At 49.0% G+C, this 19,230-nt stretch overlaps 1 protein-coding gene across 2 annotated transcripts in view; it reads right to left on the bottom strand.

Moving 5' to 3' along the window:
• Positions 1–783: 783 nt before the first annotated feature.
• Positions 784–19,230, bottom strand: part of arhgap39 (Rho GTPase activating protein 39) — a 32,168-nt gene continuing 13,721 nt past the window's right edge. The window contains exons 2-11 of one of the 2 annotated variants that reach the window (XM_061683028.1): positions 14,960–15,385; positions 11,070–12,327; positions 10,837–11,001; positions 9,742–9,927; positions 9,076–9,289; positions 8,314–8,387; positions 8,042–8,241; positions 6,867–6,958; positions 6,185–6,354; positions 784–3,815 (exon numbers count right to left, since the gene is read on the bottom strand). In XM_061683028.1, the coding sequence (XP_061539012.1) occupies positions 3,621–3,815; positions 6,185–6,354; positions 6,867–6,958; positions 8,042–8,241; positions 8,314–8,387; positions 9,076–9,289; positions 9,742–9,927; positions 10,837–11,001; positions 11,070–12,327; positions 14,960–15,385 (2,980 nt within the window). In that variant the 3' untranslated portion in view covers positions 784–3,620. The remainder of the gene's footprint in view (positions 3,816–6,184; positions 6,355–6,866; positions 6,959–8,041; positions 8,242–8,313; positions 8,388–9,075; positions 9,290–9,741; positions 9,928–10,836; positions 11,002–11,069; positions 12,328–14,959; positions 15,386–19,230) is intronic. The other variant, XM_061683029.1, reaches the window with a different exon arrangement.

The raw sequence follows: 19,230 nt of genomic DNA, 5'->3' as shown, positions 1-19,230 counted from the left end.
GTGCACGACTTTAGTGACTATTTTGGGGACAAAGACGCTGTGCTTTCCCCCAAAGTTCCGCTTTTTTGGTCCGCCGTTGCATTTTTGTGCACAAATGTTGCACTTTTGTTTTTGTAGTGTGGCCCAAAAAAAAAAAAAAAAAAAAGAAACATTCGCATGGCCTAATGAAATTCCATACAAATATCATTGCAGGGTTGAACATATTGACTATTCATCTTAAACATTACTTTGCCGTTGAAATATCTCATTTAGTGACAATATAATGTGTTCTTGAGGAAACGATTGCGTTTATGTCGTCAAATATCGACGTTTAACGCCAAATGGATGTTTGTGTGTTTTCCTGGATATTTTTCAGGAAAACACAACATTCGCATCGCGCAATGCAACCTTTTTTGGGGGCAAATATGCCGTTTTCATTGAAAAATATGAATTTGAGCCACCTTTGTGGTCAAATACTGTTCTATCTTTGAGTGACAATATGGGGGCAAGTTTTTGCTTTTTGTGTCCACTCCGGTATTTCTGTGAACAAACATTGCACTTTGCTCATTTTGACGCCAATGAGTGTTTTTGCGGTGTTCTGGTCCAAGTTTGATTTGACTCCCCCCCAAAAAGTTGGAGTTTATCGGGGTCCAAAAACATTTCGGTGAAAATGTAAGCGCGTAGCGCGCTTTGAGCTAAACCGACAAAATCGCAGACGTGTAAGAAGCCAAGTCGCTTGGAGTCTTTTATTCAAGCAAAACGTTCAGACTGGACAGGAAGTGACAGTGACACAAACAACACGGAACTCCTTCACTCTTCACTCTTCACCATCCTGCTCCTCCTCCTCCTCAGCTTAAAAAAAAAAAAAAAAAGGTCCAAATTGAAGAAGAACTTCAAGAGAACTATCTGCTCGGATGTGGCTACGTCTGCATGCTGACCGGCTGCTCGGGCGGGCCTGGCCACGCCCACAAGGACGACTGGCAAACTTCGATCAATGTGAGGAAATTTACCCCAAAAATTTTTTTTCGGAGCTCGTTAGTCTCACGTTAACATTCAGAGCAATTTCTCCATACGTCGTTTTTCTCCCCCCCCCACCGACACACTTCATGGACATCGTCAACAGGCGTCAAATAAATAACAAATAAATAAAAAGAACAGGTTTAGTTGGACGGCTTCTCAAACTTTTAGAATCGTCGTGAAAACATTTTGAAAATGACAATTATTTCCAAATTTGAATAACAGCGGGGTGCCTTGAGATAGCGTGGTGAATTCAGGGATGTGCGACTTGGCCACCGGGGGGCGGCATAAAACAGTCAAACAAGACGAGACGAACGAAGATGACTTTCATACCTACTGCAGTCATCGGTTTTTGGCAGAGGATAAATAATATACGCCTGCAAATACTGTCTTATTTTCTCGCTACGTGTTGCAGCATCAATGCTAGTTTTGTCAGCCCATCTGTGGTGTTTCCCATGATGTGTTAGCATAAAGCTAAGTGGACATTGTTTTAAATACAGGACTTGTTGTCTGCTCGCTGTCAAGTGAGTTGAGTTACATTCGCTGCCACCGCACGGCGCTCGCATCTCAAATTTCCGCTCGCAAGTCAAAGCAAAAAAAAAAAAATCGAAAAAAATCCATTGGTCACCGGTATCTCAAGGCAGCGCCGTACTTTTAAGCTCGTTTTGGGTCAAACGGGGGCCTCTTTCACACAGATAGCCTGCCGAGGATTTATTCCGCCTTCGAGTTTGACGCGGAACCCAGCAAACGGGAGAGTGTGAGAGAGAGTCTTGTGTTTTCACGTACTTGGCCGAGAAAGATCATTCTGCGAGTGTCAGGTTTTAAATTTGACACGCCCGTCCCGCCCGGCGTAGCGGAACACCCTTTCACACAGACGGCCGACTGCTCTGAACGTTGGAAAATTGCCGCTGGACTTCTCGCGCTTAGCTTATCCGGCCGGACTTCCTTCTCCCCGGCCACTCGGTCCGGCTCTCCCGGCGGGGCGTCCCCGGAACACCTCGCCGGGGAGGCGTCCGGGGGGCATCCGAACCCGGCGCCCGAGCCGCCTCGTCCGGCTCGCCTTCAACCTGTGGAAGTGTGGTCTGTGCCAAAGGGGCACGTTTGCGTTAAATGGTGTGGAACGAGTCAACAAAAAGACACATTCGCAAATCAGCGGTGAGTCGGGCCGGCCGGCAGGAAGTCGCGTGACCGGACGGCGTCCGGGTTGGTCCTGCTCTGTGAAGGCGTATGGAAAAACCCTTTCAGCATTTGGTCCGTATCCTTTATTTCTGGCTGAAGGTCCATGTACTAGTATGCACTTTGCCCTCACTCGCTCGTGCCTAGAATAGAGCGGACCGCCGTTATTCGCGGGCTGGACTGCCAATAGCAAATATCCGTGGATAATTGACACCCGTTTCTAATTGCATTCATCAAATCTTTTTTTTAACCCCGAAAATTCTCGAACAAGAGGAGATCAACTGCTAATAAGCGTTTTTTTTTTGGGGGGGGGGGGGGGGGTTGTTCTCTCCCAAAAAAGAAAAAAAGAAAATGCAAACATTGAAATTGCCCCCAGATTTGCCATGAGTTGAATCTGCTCAGGTTGCACTGTACGACCGCGCATGTGATTGTCAACGTGGGCGGGCGATACCACCCGTGGTACGCCGGCTCCCTCTAGTGATACATGAAAGCATCACTGAAATAACCATATTACAATGACACTTGAAACCTTCTTTTTTTAAATCCAGTATTGTGCATGTTTTACTTCCATGTACATTTTTTTTTTTTTTTACATTTTTAGTACCTTTTAAGTTGACTTGCATTTCATTTAACTTGAGCAATTTGTTTATTTATTTTCTTTACTGGGTGTACAATTTCTATGAAGCTTTTATGTGCAATGCATTTCGAATTGAACGAAGTTCACTTTTTTGCTTTCCTCCATTCGAGCTGGTGCTCAAACTGTGGCCGACGGTAAGATTCAATGTACTTTTGAGGAATAAAACGTCTCACTTTTGAGGAACAGCAGGGCTGCAAATACGGAATATTTGAGGACCGAGTATTCTTCCGATGAGCCTATCGATAAATCGAGCAATCGGATAAAAACGTCTCTCCACGGGGTCTGGTGCCTTCATGTGCCGTAACATCGGCCTGTGTGGAAAATTGATCCGGCGTCCTCCTTTTATTGCCATCAAATTATTTGATCCTTTCGATGAATTGTTTCTTAGGCCTAATATGTTATCTGATTGTAATGTTGGCCATGACGGGGTACTTTGAGAGCCAAGTATTTTTTGGGGCGGTACTTGGCGCAATAAGCTTGAGAACTACCGCCCTCGTCATCGTACTAGCGCTCCCTCGTCGTTCTACTAGTACGCAGAATATTCTTGCTTGCATTTCTATGCGGGGATGGGCGTCGTGCTACTTTGGCTGTTTTTATCTCTGTGAAGCACTTCGGGTTGCATTTTTATGAATGAAAAGTGCGATGTAAATTACATTTGATTGGTTGGTTGATTGAGGACAAAGAGTATACTAGTACAAGGACATTAAGGATATGGAAAGAATGCTGAAGGCACGCGCGCGGAGTCCTGCCGCCGTGCGGAACCATGGCGTCGTCTCGTTTGTTCGTTTGTCGTCATGGTTTTCGGGCGGGGCTATAGGACGGCGTCCATGAATCGGGTGTCGAGCGCGTGTATGAGGAGCCTGATGAAGGACATCTCCTTGCGCGTGTTCTCGAAGATGACGCGAGGGTCGTCCGACTGGCAGCGCAGGCAGTTGGGCGCCATCACCATGGCCAGGTTGTTGACGTCCATCTTGGTCACCGACACGTTGGCCGGCTGCGCGAACACCTGCCGCATCCAAAAACGCAAAATGAATTGCGAACCATTTTCAGGAAACGTCACCAAAAGTCAAGCGCTGGCAATACTTTTCGGCTGCGCACAACTTCCAATACTGACGTGAAATGTTTAATTTGGCAAATTACCGTAGTTTCTCGTGTATAATGTGCATTATACATGGTGTGTAATGTGCATTATACATAGGTATAGGGGAAAATGGGGGGGGGAAACCATTCCCATTTCATAAATGTATGCCGCCATCTAGAGGTTATGAAAAAGCTGTACACTTTCATTTCAAAATGCCACCGCCCCCTAGAGGTTATGAGAAATGTGTACACTTTCATTCATATGCCACCGCCGCCTAGTGGTTATAAAAAAGGTGTAGCCTACACTTTCATTCCAACAGGACAGGGGTAAGTATGACTGCATATATTTAGAGTTGTGCTCATAAATTTACAAACCCTGGCAGAATTTGTGAAATATAGATATATTTTTTAATATGACTGATGACCGAACAACGACCTTCCTTAATTTCTTGATGGTTATGTTTTGTTTAATGATAATGCTTTTCTGAAATGCTTGACCGTTTAATTTGAATCTCATTAAAATAAAATTAAATGTGTTTTGCCTGGTCCTTCATGTTTTCTTTTCAGAATTGTACTCATCTTACAAATTCTGCTTGGGTAATCTAACATATGAGCACCACTGTGTTTTTTTTTCATGTACTAAATAAAAGTAGGGCTGTGAATTTCAAAATAACAAGTAAATAAAAAGAAAGTATTACGTCTTCAATTAAAGTGCTTCACTTCAGAATAATTCTTTGAAAAAAACCTAACAAAATCCAGATAATACTTCATGTTTTGATCATATGAGGAGAAGCAAAATCATGCATTGTAAAAATGCATTATATATGGGTAGAAGGGTTTTCCAGAATTTTGAGGTCCACTTGGGGGCGCGTATTATACATGGGTGCGCATTAGACAGGAGAAATTACGGTAATTAAAATTACTCCTTCACTTTTCCCACATTTTGTTATGTTTCAACCTTATTGCATAATGGGAAAACAAATATTTTTTTTGCTTAAAATTCTACACACAACTCACTATAACGACAACCTCGAAAAAAAGCTTGCTTTTAATTACTTTTTGCAAATTTACTAACATTACAAAGCTAAGAAATAATATTTACAGTACAGTGCGTCCAAATATTATAAGTCTGCACAGCGCTTCACCTTTTCCACATTTAGTTATCTTATGACCTTATTGTATTGTGAGAAAAAAACATTCCTCAAAATTCTACACTCAACTCCTCATAATGACAATGCAATTTTTTATTTGAGCAAATTAATTACAATTACTGTTTCAATTTTACACAGTTTCTTATGTTACAACCTTATTGCATTATGGGGGGGGGGGGGGGAAATTCCTCTAAATTCTACACACAACTATCTGCCCGTAATGACGTTATTTAAATTTTTTTTGCGATTCGGCAAATTAATGAAAATGACTGCTTCACTTTTTCCACATTTATGTTACAGCCTTGTTCCAAAATAAAATCAATTCATTTTTTCCCTCAAAATTCGACAGACGTCTCCCCATAATGACGAGGTGAAAAATATATATTTTTTAAATGTTTGCAATTTTCCCAAAATAATAATAAAAAAAGCGCACCTCACTTTTTCCACATTTCCATGCTACGTTACAAACTTATTCCAAAAGGGAATACATTCATTTCCCCCTCAAAATTACACACACAACACCCATAATGACAACATCAAAACATTATTTTGGGAATTTTTGAAAGTGTCTGAAAAATTAAGACATATGAAATTTCATTATAAATAATAACTAATTATTTTGTTATTAAAATAAAGTTTTGTATGGACCACTTTTATTCAATTTTGTTAATATTTGAAATGGAATAATGAATAACCTTTTTCAAATGAATTTTACTAAAATAAAGAAACGCCACATATGTATGTATTTGACAGTTTTGAATTCGATGATGGTTTAATCATAATGACATTAATAAAAAATCATAACGCTGAAAAAGGTGCATGTATTATGTTATTATTAAAATAAACAATATTACACATACATTTAACACATTTTAAGACAAAAACGGATGGATTATTTGTAAGGCCAATCATAAATGAATCATTTGCATGAATTAGTATTATTTAAATAAACACTGTGTTATATACTTTAAACTGTTTTCATTGAATATAGTTTTTTAATCATGACTGAATTCATTACAAATCATACAATAGAGACATTATTTCCGATGATGATATTTTCCAATTGAGATGGACTATTTGACACGCAGCCATTTTTTTTTTGAACCGCTGTCGTTGCTGCACACGTCCGCGTGTGCGCGCGTACCTGCAGGAAGCGGATGAGGTAGCATAGCACCAGTTTGTTGATGTGCGGCAGTCCCAGCACCACTTGGACGGCGGCGTCGGCGTCGTCGTAGTTCTTGACGCACTCGTCGTAGAACTCGTGGGGGATGAGCGGCTCCTCCAGCTCGCGGTACCAAAACTTCAGCAGCGACGCTGTTGTTGCAGTTAGCGAAAGTTTTTGTCAACGGAATGACAAAAACTCCATTTGGGACAGAAATAACATTAAGATGGGAGTGTTTTCAAAAGATGGCTAACTCAGGGAAACGGCATTCATCCATCCTTCCATTTTCTGTAGCGCTCCTCCCCACGCGGGTCGCGGGCGTGCTGGAGCCTATCGCAGGCCACCTGCGGGCGAGAGGTCGCCAGCCGATCGCAGGGCACCGAGAAACAAACGAGCAGTCGCGCTCACATTCACACCTACGGGCAATTTAGAATCCTCAATTCACCTACCGAGCATGTTTTTGGGATGTGGGAGGAAAGCGGAGCACCCGGAGAAAAGCCACGCAGGCGCGGGGAGCACACGCAAACTTCACACGGGCGGGGCCGGGATTTAAATCCGGCTCCTCAGAACTGTGAGGCCGATGTGCTAACCAGTCGGCCAACGTGCCGCCCAAAACTGCTTTTGTCGTCCAGTGGTTGTCAAGGTGGCGGACGTGAGCGCTCACCCGGAATGTGAGGGTCTTCGAGTCCCGTGGGGATCTTCCACTGGTCCACTTGTAGCTTGAGAGCGTTCACCTCGTCGATGTCTCCCGGAACCCTGGACACGCGAGCGCCACGTCGGGTTACCATTACAATGACGTTGGCATTCCGTTTATATAAAAAAAAAAAAATAAATAAATAAAAAAAAAAATAATCATCATAATAATCATCATCATCCGAACTGCTCAATTGGGAACATTTCGGTTCCAGGAAAGGACACTACAACTACACTGGAATTCAAAAAGTCATACATCATAACATTTTTGGAAAATGAGCTAGCACAAGGTAGCCACGCTTATAATAATAACAATAACGGTAAGACTAAAGCTGCAAGCGTTGCACCACATTTTGGGCGGGGAAGCCTCGAGCGGCAACAATGAACCGATGAACCGACAACTAATGGCATCCATCCATTTTCTGTAGCGCTGGAGCCCATCCCAGCCCGCAACTGGTCGCCAGCCATCGATGAGCAAATGAATCGACAACTATTTGGATAATCGATTCATTGCTTAGAGCCATTATTTAACCTCAAAGTGTCAAAATCTTCCAATTTCAGCCTCTCAGCAGTAAATATTCGCCCGACTATCTTTGTGTTTGATCCAAATAAGATATCGGCAAACATCTGCTTTTACTTTGAAAAACAACAATGAACACTTTTGCCCATGTCCTAATATGTTACGGACCAAACCAGTAACTGAATCCTTATCAATTCGATGGACAAAATAATAGCCTTTTTAATCAAAAACAGCCGTAGTATGAATTGACAAGGCGCCTCCCAAGTGGATATCAAACTCGTCGCCTTTTGTCCGCAAGAATCGGTAGGCAAGAAGTCGATGTCAGTTTGAAAAGGCTTGCTGAGTCCAAAATCACTCGCCCGCGTGCGATATCACTTCATTGTTGTTGATTTGCTTCTGTTTCATCATGACACTTTTTCTGCCCCATTTCGTGTCAGGGGCTCATTTCTTTTCTTAACCGCCCACGTTACAAAAAAAAAAAAAAAGCTTTGGAATTTTCCGTCACCCTATTCGTTTAGCACGCCCGCTTCCGTTTGGAATTTTCCCGAAACGGGACTGCCGAAATGCCGACGACTTCAAATCACATCGCTCTGCCCGTATCAGGCACAAACAAAAATAAGCCTGACCTGAAAATGCCCTCCGTCTGGTCCCCGTTGAGGCCCAGGACCTCCTCGGACAGGCGGGTCTGGACCCAGGGCAGCTGGTGGTCCGGGTAGCGCTCCCTCTGCAGGGCCATGACCTCCTCCAGGGAAGAGCCGAACATGGACGGGCTGAAGATGGCGTTGCGGGCGTGCTGGATCTCCTCAAGGGACGGCTTCTGAAGACCCTGAGGAGGAACGGGGACACGCGTGACCGGACCGGACCGGAACGGACCCGACCGGATGACACTTGCTGGTACCTTCTTGGCTCCGGTCAGCGCCGCCTTGGTTAGCTTCCTGTAGCAGTGTTTAGCGTAGCTGCTAATAGCAACTCCTGAACAGCATAACAACAAGAAATTATTGTTATTATTTCTGAGTTTGAAAAACCTTTTTAAAAGTTTTGTAGTTTTCAAGTTTTATGAATGCAAGACGTGCAGAAGTGAGTAGAAAGGGGAGTTTAAAAGCTTCATTTAGGTCATAATTATTACTATTACTAAATAAATAAATAATATCCAATTCCCCTTTGAGGGAACATAATCAGCATAAATACCAAAATATGTTATCAATATAGTCTCGTATCATATTAATATACAATTATTTATGAGGAGTAAAAAAAATGGATTTTTTCATTTTGTTGTTGTTGTTGTTATTTATTACTACTGTTATTATAATGTATTAAAACTTTGTTATTAAATACATGTTATAGAATTTCCCCTTGAGGGTGACATTGAGAATGTCATGAAAAAAATATAATACCAATAAAAACGCCAATTTAGCATACGGCCGTAAAAGACGAATGATTATAAGGTTTGATCAACAATTATGACTATCTTCCATTTTTGCCAAATTTGTCCCGTAAAGTGGAAATCTGAGGCGCTTGTGTAATTAATGACGGACATGCGCGAGTGTCCAATGAGGTCAGAAGGAAGGCGGGGCTTCAGGAGGACCGCATCTGTTTTTCACGGCGTCCGTTCACTCCTTCCGCCTGCCGAAACGCGGTTGCGGCGGAGACGTGCGCGTACCCTTGGTGTCGTTGAGGGGGTCCATATGTCTGCAGATGTATCCCTCCAAATAGTTGTGGAAGCGCGGCGTGGGCGGGAAGAAGGCCAGGCAGACGGCCATCAGCTCCCAGCCGCGCTCCAGGCTGTCGTAGCGGAAGTTCTCGGTGGTCTGGCGGCACAGCTGGATGTACAGCTCGTCGCGGAGGCCCCGGTTGCTCCACCCGCGGACCACCACCTGACGCACAAACGGACACGTCCTTTTATAGGCGTAGCGAGTCGACCCCCGACCGCCGGTGAGAAGAAGTCACGTGTCTGAAGGTCGCAAGTCCCAAGCACTCTTGTATAAAGTACAAGAGCAACACTTACGTTAAAGTACAAGTATCTCAACAGAAAATAACTCGGTAGAAGTTAAGAGCCACCTTGTAGACTGTTCGGGGTTGGTCTGACATAATCGCCTTCGAAAAGGGGGTCCCACAGGGTTCAATTGAAGGACCGCTTCTGTTTCTTTTATATATACAGTTGACGCGCTATTCGCGGTGGGCAATGGGACCAGGCTGGACCGTGAATAGCAAAAATCTGCGGATGTAAAAAAAATCGAAATAAAAAGAACACATGCCGATGAGTGTTGTTCTATTGTCTATATCGTCAAAGCGCCACCGTAGTTGCGGAGGTTTTGCGCGGCCGTACCTCCGAGGCCACGCAAAGGGGGTCGGCTTTGGTGCGGCGGTCGCCCATGTAGGTCTGGATGAGCTTGAAGATGTCCACCGCCTCCTTCTTGACGTTGCGGTCCGACGTGACGATCATGGGCTTCTTGATCGGCTCGCTGCTCCACGCCAGCATGTTGGCGATCGACACCTTCCTCCTGAACAAGCCCTGCGCACACGCACGCACCTATTGTTTTTATTATTATTATTATTATGATTATTATTACAGTCACGAGCCACCTCGTCACCATTCACAAATTCACCAACAGTAAAACCGGGTTTGCTCTTTCCATATTTCCTATTTGCGACCCTCCGCGTATCTTTGTGCTTTCTAAGATGTCACAAGATGCCACCAAAGCCCTGGCTCAAAGGAAAGTAGCAATTGTTGTCAAGAAATTCAGCTCACCTGTTCGAAGATTTTTGTATGGAAGGGAGGAGTTCAATTTCGGCCAGATTGATAAAGAAGTTACAGAGAGTCTCGGACGAATGTTTTTGCTCTGCTGAAATCAAAATGTCCGAAAGCTATTTCTTTTTAATGGTCATGTAAGATGATTTAGACCTTCAAAACATATTGCGTCTGCAGGGTTTAAACTTTCAATATAAGCAACAATAAAGAATTTGGAGGCGGGGTCGTCAATTACTCGCAGCGGGGTCGGGTCCCTCTGCCCCGTACGTAATTTGGGGGGGAATACCGTACGTATTTGAAAAAATAAAATAAAATAAGTGTATGAATCGCTGAGCGGAAATGTCATTACATGGCGGACAGGAAAGTAGTCATTGTATGCATTGCGACGCCAGCAACCGCATACATACGCAGAATTTTCTTTCCCAATGAAATAACCTGGAAGTCATTGATGTTGTAAGATGAGGTTGGGTTCCACAGAAAAAAGTGACAATCGGCAAACTTGTGAATGGCGAACTCCAAATAGGTGGAAGTGGACCTTCCATTTCAAAACTATCGCCCCAAAATCGGGCGGGGTGTCAATTAGTCACGAATATCCGCCGCGAATAGCGAGCGTCGGCGGTCGTAGTATGTGTTGCGAGTGGACGGAGAGCGCTAAAGGTAGCGCCTGTGCACCTGCGTGTGTTTGTTGAAGTGCTTGGACGCCCAGTTCTCGATGTCGGTCTCGGAGGACGGCTTCCTCAGGGTGAATTCCGGGAAAACGCCGCAGCTGGCGCTCGGCATCATGTTCCTGGCGTTGCGACTGGCCTCAAACTGGGCGCAGGCTCCCAAGTCCTCCGACTAAGACAGGAAGTGGAAAGTCAAGCGCCTGGCGGGAAGCGTGGAGCAGCAGCTTGCGAAGCGGGTACCTGTGAGGGGTGGAGGTACGTCTCGGGCGAGGCCAGGCTGGTCTGCACGGAGAGGCTCTTCTCCAGCAGGGCCTGCGGGAATCCGAGGCGCTCGAAGGTGCTCCGCTTCCAGAGGTGTCCGTCGCTCTGCGCCAGGGCCTCGTCCTCGCTGAAGGCCCTCACCGCCGGGCCCGGCAGCGGGGGCGGCACGGCGCCGTCGCTCTCGTACCCGTCCTTGGAGCCCTGCGCGCCGCCGCCCTGGCCCGAGTCCCAGCTGCTGCGCTGCTTCATCGCCCGCTGCGCCTCCCAGGCCAGCCGGGCCTGCGCCAGCATGGCCTCGGACGCCGTGCCCCCGAAGTCCCCGTCGGCGCCGCCGCAGCGGGCCAGCTCCTGGGGGAGCGACGGCTTGCGGCTCTTGCGCTTGCGGTTTCCGCCGGGGGAGAAAGGCCCGGCGGACGACGAGGACAGCGAGTGAGTCTGGCCGGACGTCCAGGATACGGAGTCCTCGTAAAGCAGCCTCTGGCCCCCCTCGCCGCCCTCGCCGCTGTAGTCCAGCAGCAGGCGGGGGTCCCTGATCAGAGACTGGCTGTGCTGCAGGGTGTAGGAGCCCCCGTAGGAGCCGCCGTAGCCGGCCGCGGTGCCGTAGCGCAGCAGGCGGTCGGCGGTCTTGAAGCGGGGGCTGGACGACGACTGCTCCACGTACACCAGCTGCTTGACGTACTCCTTCCCCACCGGACTGTACTCCAGACTCTGCGTCTTCTCCGGACACTTCTGGCGGGTCAGAACCAGCTGGCCGTAAGGGGACCGCTTGGGGGAGTGGTAGAGAGGCGCCGAGGTCTTGCGGGCGGGCGACTTTCCGGTGCCGTAGAAGGAGGGGGAGTCGGCCAGGCGGATGTCGGAGGGCGGCTCCTCGTAGATGGGCGGCGGCTGGTACTCGGAGGGCGGTTCCTCGTAGAGCGGCGGCTCGTAGGCGTAGCGCGGCGACGACGGCTGCGAGTCGGCCGACGAGCGCCGCTGGGTGCCGCCCGGATCGGCGCGCTTCAGGAAGGGAGAATTGCGGCGCTCCGAGTACGGGACCGGGGAGGCGTCGGGTTCGGAGGGCGCCGGGTCGCCGCCCCCGGACGAACGCCGGCTTCGCGAGGCCGCGCCCCCGCCCGGCGTGGGCGGGTCGCACGGGGAGAAACCGTTGCCCTGGTGGCACAGGAAGCTGGGCTCCCGGTCCGTCACCTTGATCAGCATGCGCTCCTTCGTACCCGTGTTCCACCTGAACGGCGACGTCCTGACGAGGAGGCGAGGGCGGGGACATGAGGAGAGAGAGGAAAGCCGAGAGAAGGAAGGAGAGGAGAAAAGGCGAGGGAACGCGGAAAGGCGACGAGGACCCAAAGGGGAGAAGGGCAGAAGAAATGAGCGCAGAGGAGGAGGAAGCGAAGATTGGGAAGGACGGAAGACAAGCGGACAATGCGAGGAAAGGAGATGAGGGCAGAGGGGGCGACAAGATGAGGTGACGAGATGAAGGAAGGACACAAGGAGAGGAGAGAAGTACAAATACGGAGGGCGGGAAACAAGATGAGGTGACGGGATGAGCGGGAGCATGCAAGGAAACGAGACGGGGGAAGAAGGGCAGGAGAGGAGAGGAGACGAGAGGGGGAAAGGAGACAATCCGAAAAGTCGAAGGGAGGAGATAAGAGGAGGTGAAAAGGGCAGAAGAGGAGATTAAGGGCAATTGAAGTCGATAATTAGACAATGACAGGTTGAGTTCATACACTCGACAAAGTTGATTGTCACCCGGTTTTTCCCCCCCCGCTTCTACGGAGGACGCGGACGGATTTGCAGCGGCAACGCGCGAGCGCCTCACTTTGCATTCGCGTCGAGGAGCGCCAGACGGCCCGCTGTGAAATCCGTCGGTCAGCCGACGCGTTCGCCGGCGGGCGCTGAATGGCCGCCCGCGTGAGAACGGGACAGCGACAAAAAACACAGACGAGGAAAAAAACTTCACGCCTTCCTTCCGCCTCGTTAATCTTTTCAAGACATTTGCATAGTAAACAAAGATCGTGCCAAAGTGCCGCATTCACGGCTCGTTTCGGTCTCGTCCGCTCGATAAGGTTTCCCTTTTGAAAATCGATCTGGTCGACTGGCAGGAATCTCGGGACGGTCGCCCGTTGTCGTCATCGTTTCTCACAATCAAACCCGCCAAATGGCGCTCGAGGATTTCGGGACGGATGAGATTTCGCCGCTGTCGCCGAACTGACCTTTCCCCCGGAAACGATCACAAGCGCGTCGTCTTCTTTTTTCTTTTGCGAAACGCCACTCGAGCCGCCTCGTGACGTCGTTGCAATACGCCGGAGGGATCTGCGATCGGGCAGCCGTTTGCATTCACACAATAGCGGACGGCCAAATAAATGCTGCAACGAATGCGTACGAATTTGTGAAACGTCTTTAGCGGCATCAGGATGGTGTGCGCGCTGGCGTCGGCGGAGTTCGAAGGACAGCAGCGTCGATTATTATGCAGCCGCTTCCGTCTTTCCTGTTATGCGTAAGGATCGCCTCTTTCGTCGTTTTGAACACGGGACTTTCGTTTGTTTGCCCAGAGAAAACCAAGGTGGCATCCAAAAACCTTTTGATCGGCATACGTGTCTTTGGCGGCATCGATCGAAAGATATGGAAACGTGATGAGATGTCGACGTTTGCGTGGAACTTTCGAAGCGATGCTGCTGAGCCTGGGAGCTCGCTGCACTTTTGGTTCCAATTTACAAAGCAAAGATGTCGATTGTCTACGATTTTGGAAAAAAAAATCGACATCTATCGCGACCGGCGTCTTCCGACGTTTGTCCGCCACCGCCGGTTTGTCGGTCTGCATCCGGAAGTCCCGCAGGATCTCGGCCCGGTCGTTCTCGACCGCCTCGGGCGGTGCGGGCGGGCCGTCTCGATCGCGGGACCTCCGGTCCGTATTCGGTACGCTATCGCTGCTAGCTGCTACTTCGGCGCTTCTTCGCACAGCCTGCATCCAGGGTCCCGTCTGATGCGGCAGACCCCGGCCGGCCTCCACTCATCTGGTGTCCAGGGCCTGTTCTCACGCTGCCGGGACTTGCGCCTCTGTGCTGTCTTTCAGTTTTCACGAGGTCAGCTACTTCTCCAATTTGTTATTGGTACATGCCATGCGGGGGCTCGTCTTTCCACGACAGCCCATCTGGCTCCTTCTCCTTACTGGGCTTCTGTTGCCTGAGGCATTCTTTTCGTAGTTTTTCCCTGGGGGGCATCTTCTTGACACCCGTTGTTTCCTCCTCGACAGTGCCTGTGATTTTTGTATGCGGACAAAGGACTTTGATTTGGATCTTTGGATGACTGGTGCTTAAGTCGTCCGTTTGTGGCATTGGACAAGAATGTAGCTGGTAAGTTAGCCTCTCATGCTAGCCGGTTAGCTGCCATATGCTCGGCACTTATGTTCAGAAGCGAAAGCGTATCGCCTGACTGCTATTGGTTGCTACTTCCTTTTTTCTTGATCGGACTCTCAAGTGGGTAGAAAACCACTTTTTTGTTGTGAACGTTAAGTCGACGGCTTTTATTGCGCTCGCTTGCTACTTCTTGTTTTTGTTCCATCGCCTTGGTTGGACTCTCCGCCAGTTGCTTTTTGGGAACAAACGACTTTGATTCGGAGATTGCAGGACTGGTGTTTGAGTCCAAATGTTTGACAAGTAACAAGGTAGGCTACTACATTAGCTTAGCTAGCGGTTAGCGTTGAGCGCTCACAACGTGAAGCGCTATTACCGCTCGTAGTTTCTCGGCTGAGCGGCCCGTTACGAACTGATTTGGATCTGGCGTTTGAGTGCATCTGTTTGCGATGTCGGTCAAGAGTACCGCGTTAGCTTCTTACGCTAGCTGCTTAGCACCCACGCGCTCGTCCTCTCACTCACCGCTCCGCGTCGTCTTTCCCGGCCTGCTTGTCCGTCCCTTCCTGGTCCAGAGAGGACGAGGTGCTCCCCTCCCGGCTGACGCCGCTGTTACGTCCCGGACTATTGTCGGCCGACGCGCCTCCTCCTCCTCCGGTGCCGGTGGCGGCGTGGCGGGGGCCGGCGCCGTCGGTGTGCTGCTTGAGCGTCTGCAGCTTGGCCAGCGGGATGATGTCGCAGCCTCGCGGGCGGTGCCAGACGGTGCGCTGCGTGGAGGCGTTGTAGTAATAGAAGCGTGACGTGTTGGGGTCGAAAAGCTCCCACCACTGGTTGTCGCCGGTGCGCTTGATGCGCACGCCCGCCGGCGGGTCCCACACGCACTCGCCCGTCAGCAGGTTGGCGTACATGCGCTCGCGCGTGCGCGGCTCGATGATCTCCACCCACTCCAACCTGGCGGCACACAAACGGCGAGCCTCGTGAGCTTAGCTCAGTTAGCACGGGCCTTTATTTTGCTATTTTTAGCCATAGAAGCTCCGCCTGTAAAGCGAATTCAGAAGAAGCTATTTGCTGAAAAGAATGACGTTGTCCTGAATTGTGACCATATCGTGCCACACAGTTTTACACCATCTTAGTTTTCCACATTTTTTTGGGCGTTGCTAACTCGCCCCTCCAGACCTAAAGTTAGCTAGCAAGCCATTCCTACACCCACTTCCCTTCAGATAGTCTACCGGCGTGGCCGCTTCAGAGCGCCTCGTTGTGCGCCGTGAGTGCCGCACATCATGGAGAGAAGGTGGAAGAGCGTGGTACACATATAAAAAAAAAAAAAAAAAAAAAAAAAGAAAAAGTAAAAGTCTGGCGTGACAGCCGGCGTGTGGACAGGGGCTTCGCACTGGTAGGGCCGCTAGAGTGCCTCGTTGTCGTGGCGTGGGAAAGTGTGATATATTCCATCCAGCGGTGACTTTAAGTGAATATATTTTCACAGCTGAAATATGTATATACAATATATAGACATAAGAAAGAAGCTAGACGAAGTAGTGTCCATTTTTCCAGGTTGTACAAGTGGTATTTGATTGACAGTTTTTTTTCATTAGCAGCCCCTTTCACGCTGCTATTTGGCGCGTCATGAGAGGCAGCATTTACAGGTAGCGCAATGCTGTTGTGCTGTCCATCGAGTATTTTAAATGTCACGGACTCACGCCAGATGCCGACGTCGTTTAATTACGTGCGAAAGTGCAGCAATATTGCGCCTTTGCTGGGCGGAAGGCAAAGGCGAAATATTATTGAGGTGTACAACTGCGCAACTGCAATACATGCACAAATCATAAACTACTACTAATATAATAATAATAATAATAATAATAATAACAACGGCGGACAACTGGTTAGAGCGTCTGCCTCACAGTTCCGAGGACCGGGGTCGGTTCGATCCCCGGCCCCGCCATGTTCTCCCCGTGCCTGCGTGGGTTTTCTCCGGGTACTCCGATTTCCCCTCACATCCAACAAACATGCAAGCCAGGTTAATTGAAGACTCTAAATTGCAGGTGTGAACGTGAGTGCGAATGGCTGTTTGTTTGTTTGTACGCGCCCCGCGATCGGCCGGCAAGCGGTTCCGGGCGTACCCCGCCTCCTGCCCGATGACCGCCGGGATAGGCTCCGGCACGCCCGCGACCCGCGTGAGGAGAAGCGGCTCCGAAAACGGATGGACGGATGGATGGAATAACCGATACTAATAAATGCTACGCTAGCGCCTTTCACACGGACGTCACCCCAAATTGGTGCCCCGGGAGAGCCAGGATTTACCGGCGAAGTGGGACACCGCTGTGTCTCAAGTCTGCGTTCACAGCTGTTGCGACTTCCCGCATTCAGATAATTAATGACGTCAGTGCCAGCGTTTGGGACGGCGATGGCTGCTTTCAACCCGCCAAGGCGGAAAAGAAAATGTGTTAGAATCGCAGCTTTTACAGTCGGGCTGCAACTATTGACCATTTTCAAAATGGAGTGTTTGACTACCGATGAATCCTATGGGAATTGATTTTGTATGACTAAACGCTGTGCTTGTGAGGGGCAGTTATGACTTTTGTCCTCTTGGGGTCGTCATCCTCACGTCGCGCCGTAGCGTGTGCGACTTTGAGTGCGTGCGCGTGGCTTTAAAAGGCGGGGCCCGGCCGTGCGCGTGACGTGACGTGGGCGTCAGCGAGCGAGAGTGCAGACTTGGCCGGCTGTCGAATGGCTCACGGAACGAGGATTTGAAGTCGACCTGCAAGTTTGCCGGTTTCCGAGGTACGGTCGCAAACCGCGAGTGGAAAGTTGGACAGTCGACACTCACTTCACCCGCCCGCTGTGTTGAGCGCCGTTGTCGCTGTCCGAGTATTTTGCGCATCACAACAGACGCTGCCGCCATCTAATGAGTTGATTCGCAGGATGTCGAGAAGCGTTTCGACTATTTGGATACTTTGACACATTTTGCGCGTGTTCGTGCGTGGGGGCCGTCGCGGTGCCTCTGTATCGAACGGAGTAGAAGAAGGAGGCTGTTCCGGAGGATTAATTGGCCATAATTGCTTCGTGTGTTTGCGTTCCAAATGACCCACTTTAGCCGACGCCGCCGAATGAAATATTCACGGGTGAGAAATAACAGTGAACACATGAACCCCTTTCACGCACACTGTTCAAGATGGGATTCTACGACCGTTGTCTCCCCATGGCACTGACAAGGAATCGGGGGGTTTGGCCAAGTCGCCCCGCTCGTCTTCGGGGTTTTTGGAGGCGGTTGCATCGGACGCCGCTCGGGCATAACGGTACGACACGATGCCGCGACGTCCGCTTCTCCCGTCAGCTGGAATCCGAGCATTCATGCCCCGGATATTCGGCAAGTAGGTTTTTCAACGGGTCGCCGTTGGCCCTGCTTGTCTGTTTTGGGTGAAACCAACCCCTGCTCTACTTCTGATTACTGAAGAACAGTCAAAGCGAGAAGCAAGCCTTTTTTTTTTAAAATGGTGACAGAAGAGAGTCTCCTCTTTCTTTTGTCGACTATTTTCTACCTCTTACTACCGACGTCCTCAAATGATCTGATGCCGTGTTGCGGCAATATTCAAAGCCATTTTCTGGTGTTTTTTGGTTTGGTTTTGTTCCGCATGGCGCCATTCCGCGTGAAAGGTGCAACCACGGAAACGGACAACCCAGTAGTTGGCTTTCGACGTCGTATCAGAGGCCGGACGTCGTCTGTGTTAACGGCGGGACGGGGGTGTGAAGTGATCAGCGGCGGCGCTAGCGTCTGTCACGCTAACGCGAGTGGACGAGGGTGATCGGAGCGGCTAAAAGGTCGCCGCGCATTTGGAACCACACGGCCGACTGACGGCTGCGGGACGTCGGCCGTCTTGTTGCCGCTCACACGCTAGTGACGTCGTACAACCTCCGCACAATTTACGCTGAAGGGTGAACAAAGCGTTAAAACCTGAAGCTCGCAGGCGCCGTCGCGTGTTTCCGACTACGCTTGCTCACAACTCGGACGAATGATACTTAGCTGGAATGATACGATTCTAGGCTTTACACGATCCGGATTTTTGGGGCCGATCACCGATCAGAAAGTGTAAAAAAAAAAACGATAACCGATCACAAGATGGAGCAATGCGTCTTTTTGAAGGACTCGTTCGTTTATTGTCTGTACTTGTCGACTGTAGACCGAGACGCAGGGTAAATGTCTTTTGCGATCACCCGTCAGACCGGCAAATTATGACCGATCAGCATAAAATGCTAATTATCGGCCGATACCGATCAAACCGATCAGATCGGCGTAAAGTCTACACGATTCAATCCAAGAACGATTTCTGTCCCTTCTGGAAGGACGCAATTGGATTGCAGAAGGCTACTCGACTCACCTTGAAGAATACAATTTGATCCAAGATGCTATCGGGCTAACCTGGAACGATTCAATACGATTCAAGAAGAATATTTGAATTCGACGGAAGATGTTTTTCGATCACAGAATGATATTTTGTCGACTTGGCACGATAGGGCTGATTTCAAGAACGATATCTGACTCTTCAGAAACCATCCGATTTATATTTGGCTCTTGTGGAAAGACACGAATCGATTCAAGAATGCTAACTGGCTAATCTGGAACAATAGGATTCGTTGAACTCGAGCCATGCGGCGAGTCAGTGTCGCTCGTGGCACGTTTCTTAGTTGTAGATGTGTAAACGAAGGCCAATTTTGCTATCATTTTGTGCTTTTCTAGTTTGCGTTGGCCGGCAATATTTGGATTTCTGCTTTGAAACCAGCTGGCAGTGAAGGAGCGC

Source organism: Phycodurus eques, chromosome 8 (assembly GCF_024500275.1).
Source record: "Phycodurus eques isolate BA_2022a chromosome 8, UOR_Pequ_1.1, whole genome shotgun sequence".
In the NCBI taxonomy this organism is placed as follows: Eukaryota; Metazoa; Chordata; class Actinopteri; order Syngnathiformes; family Syngnathidae; genus Phycodurus; species Phycodurus eques.
Note: the sequence above shows the minus strand (reverse complement) of the source record. Positions and strands in the feature narration are given on the sequence as shown.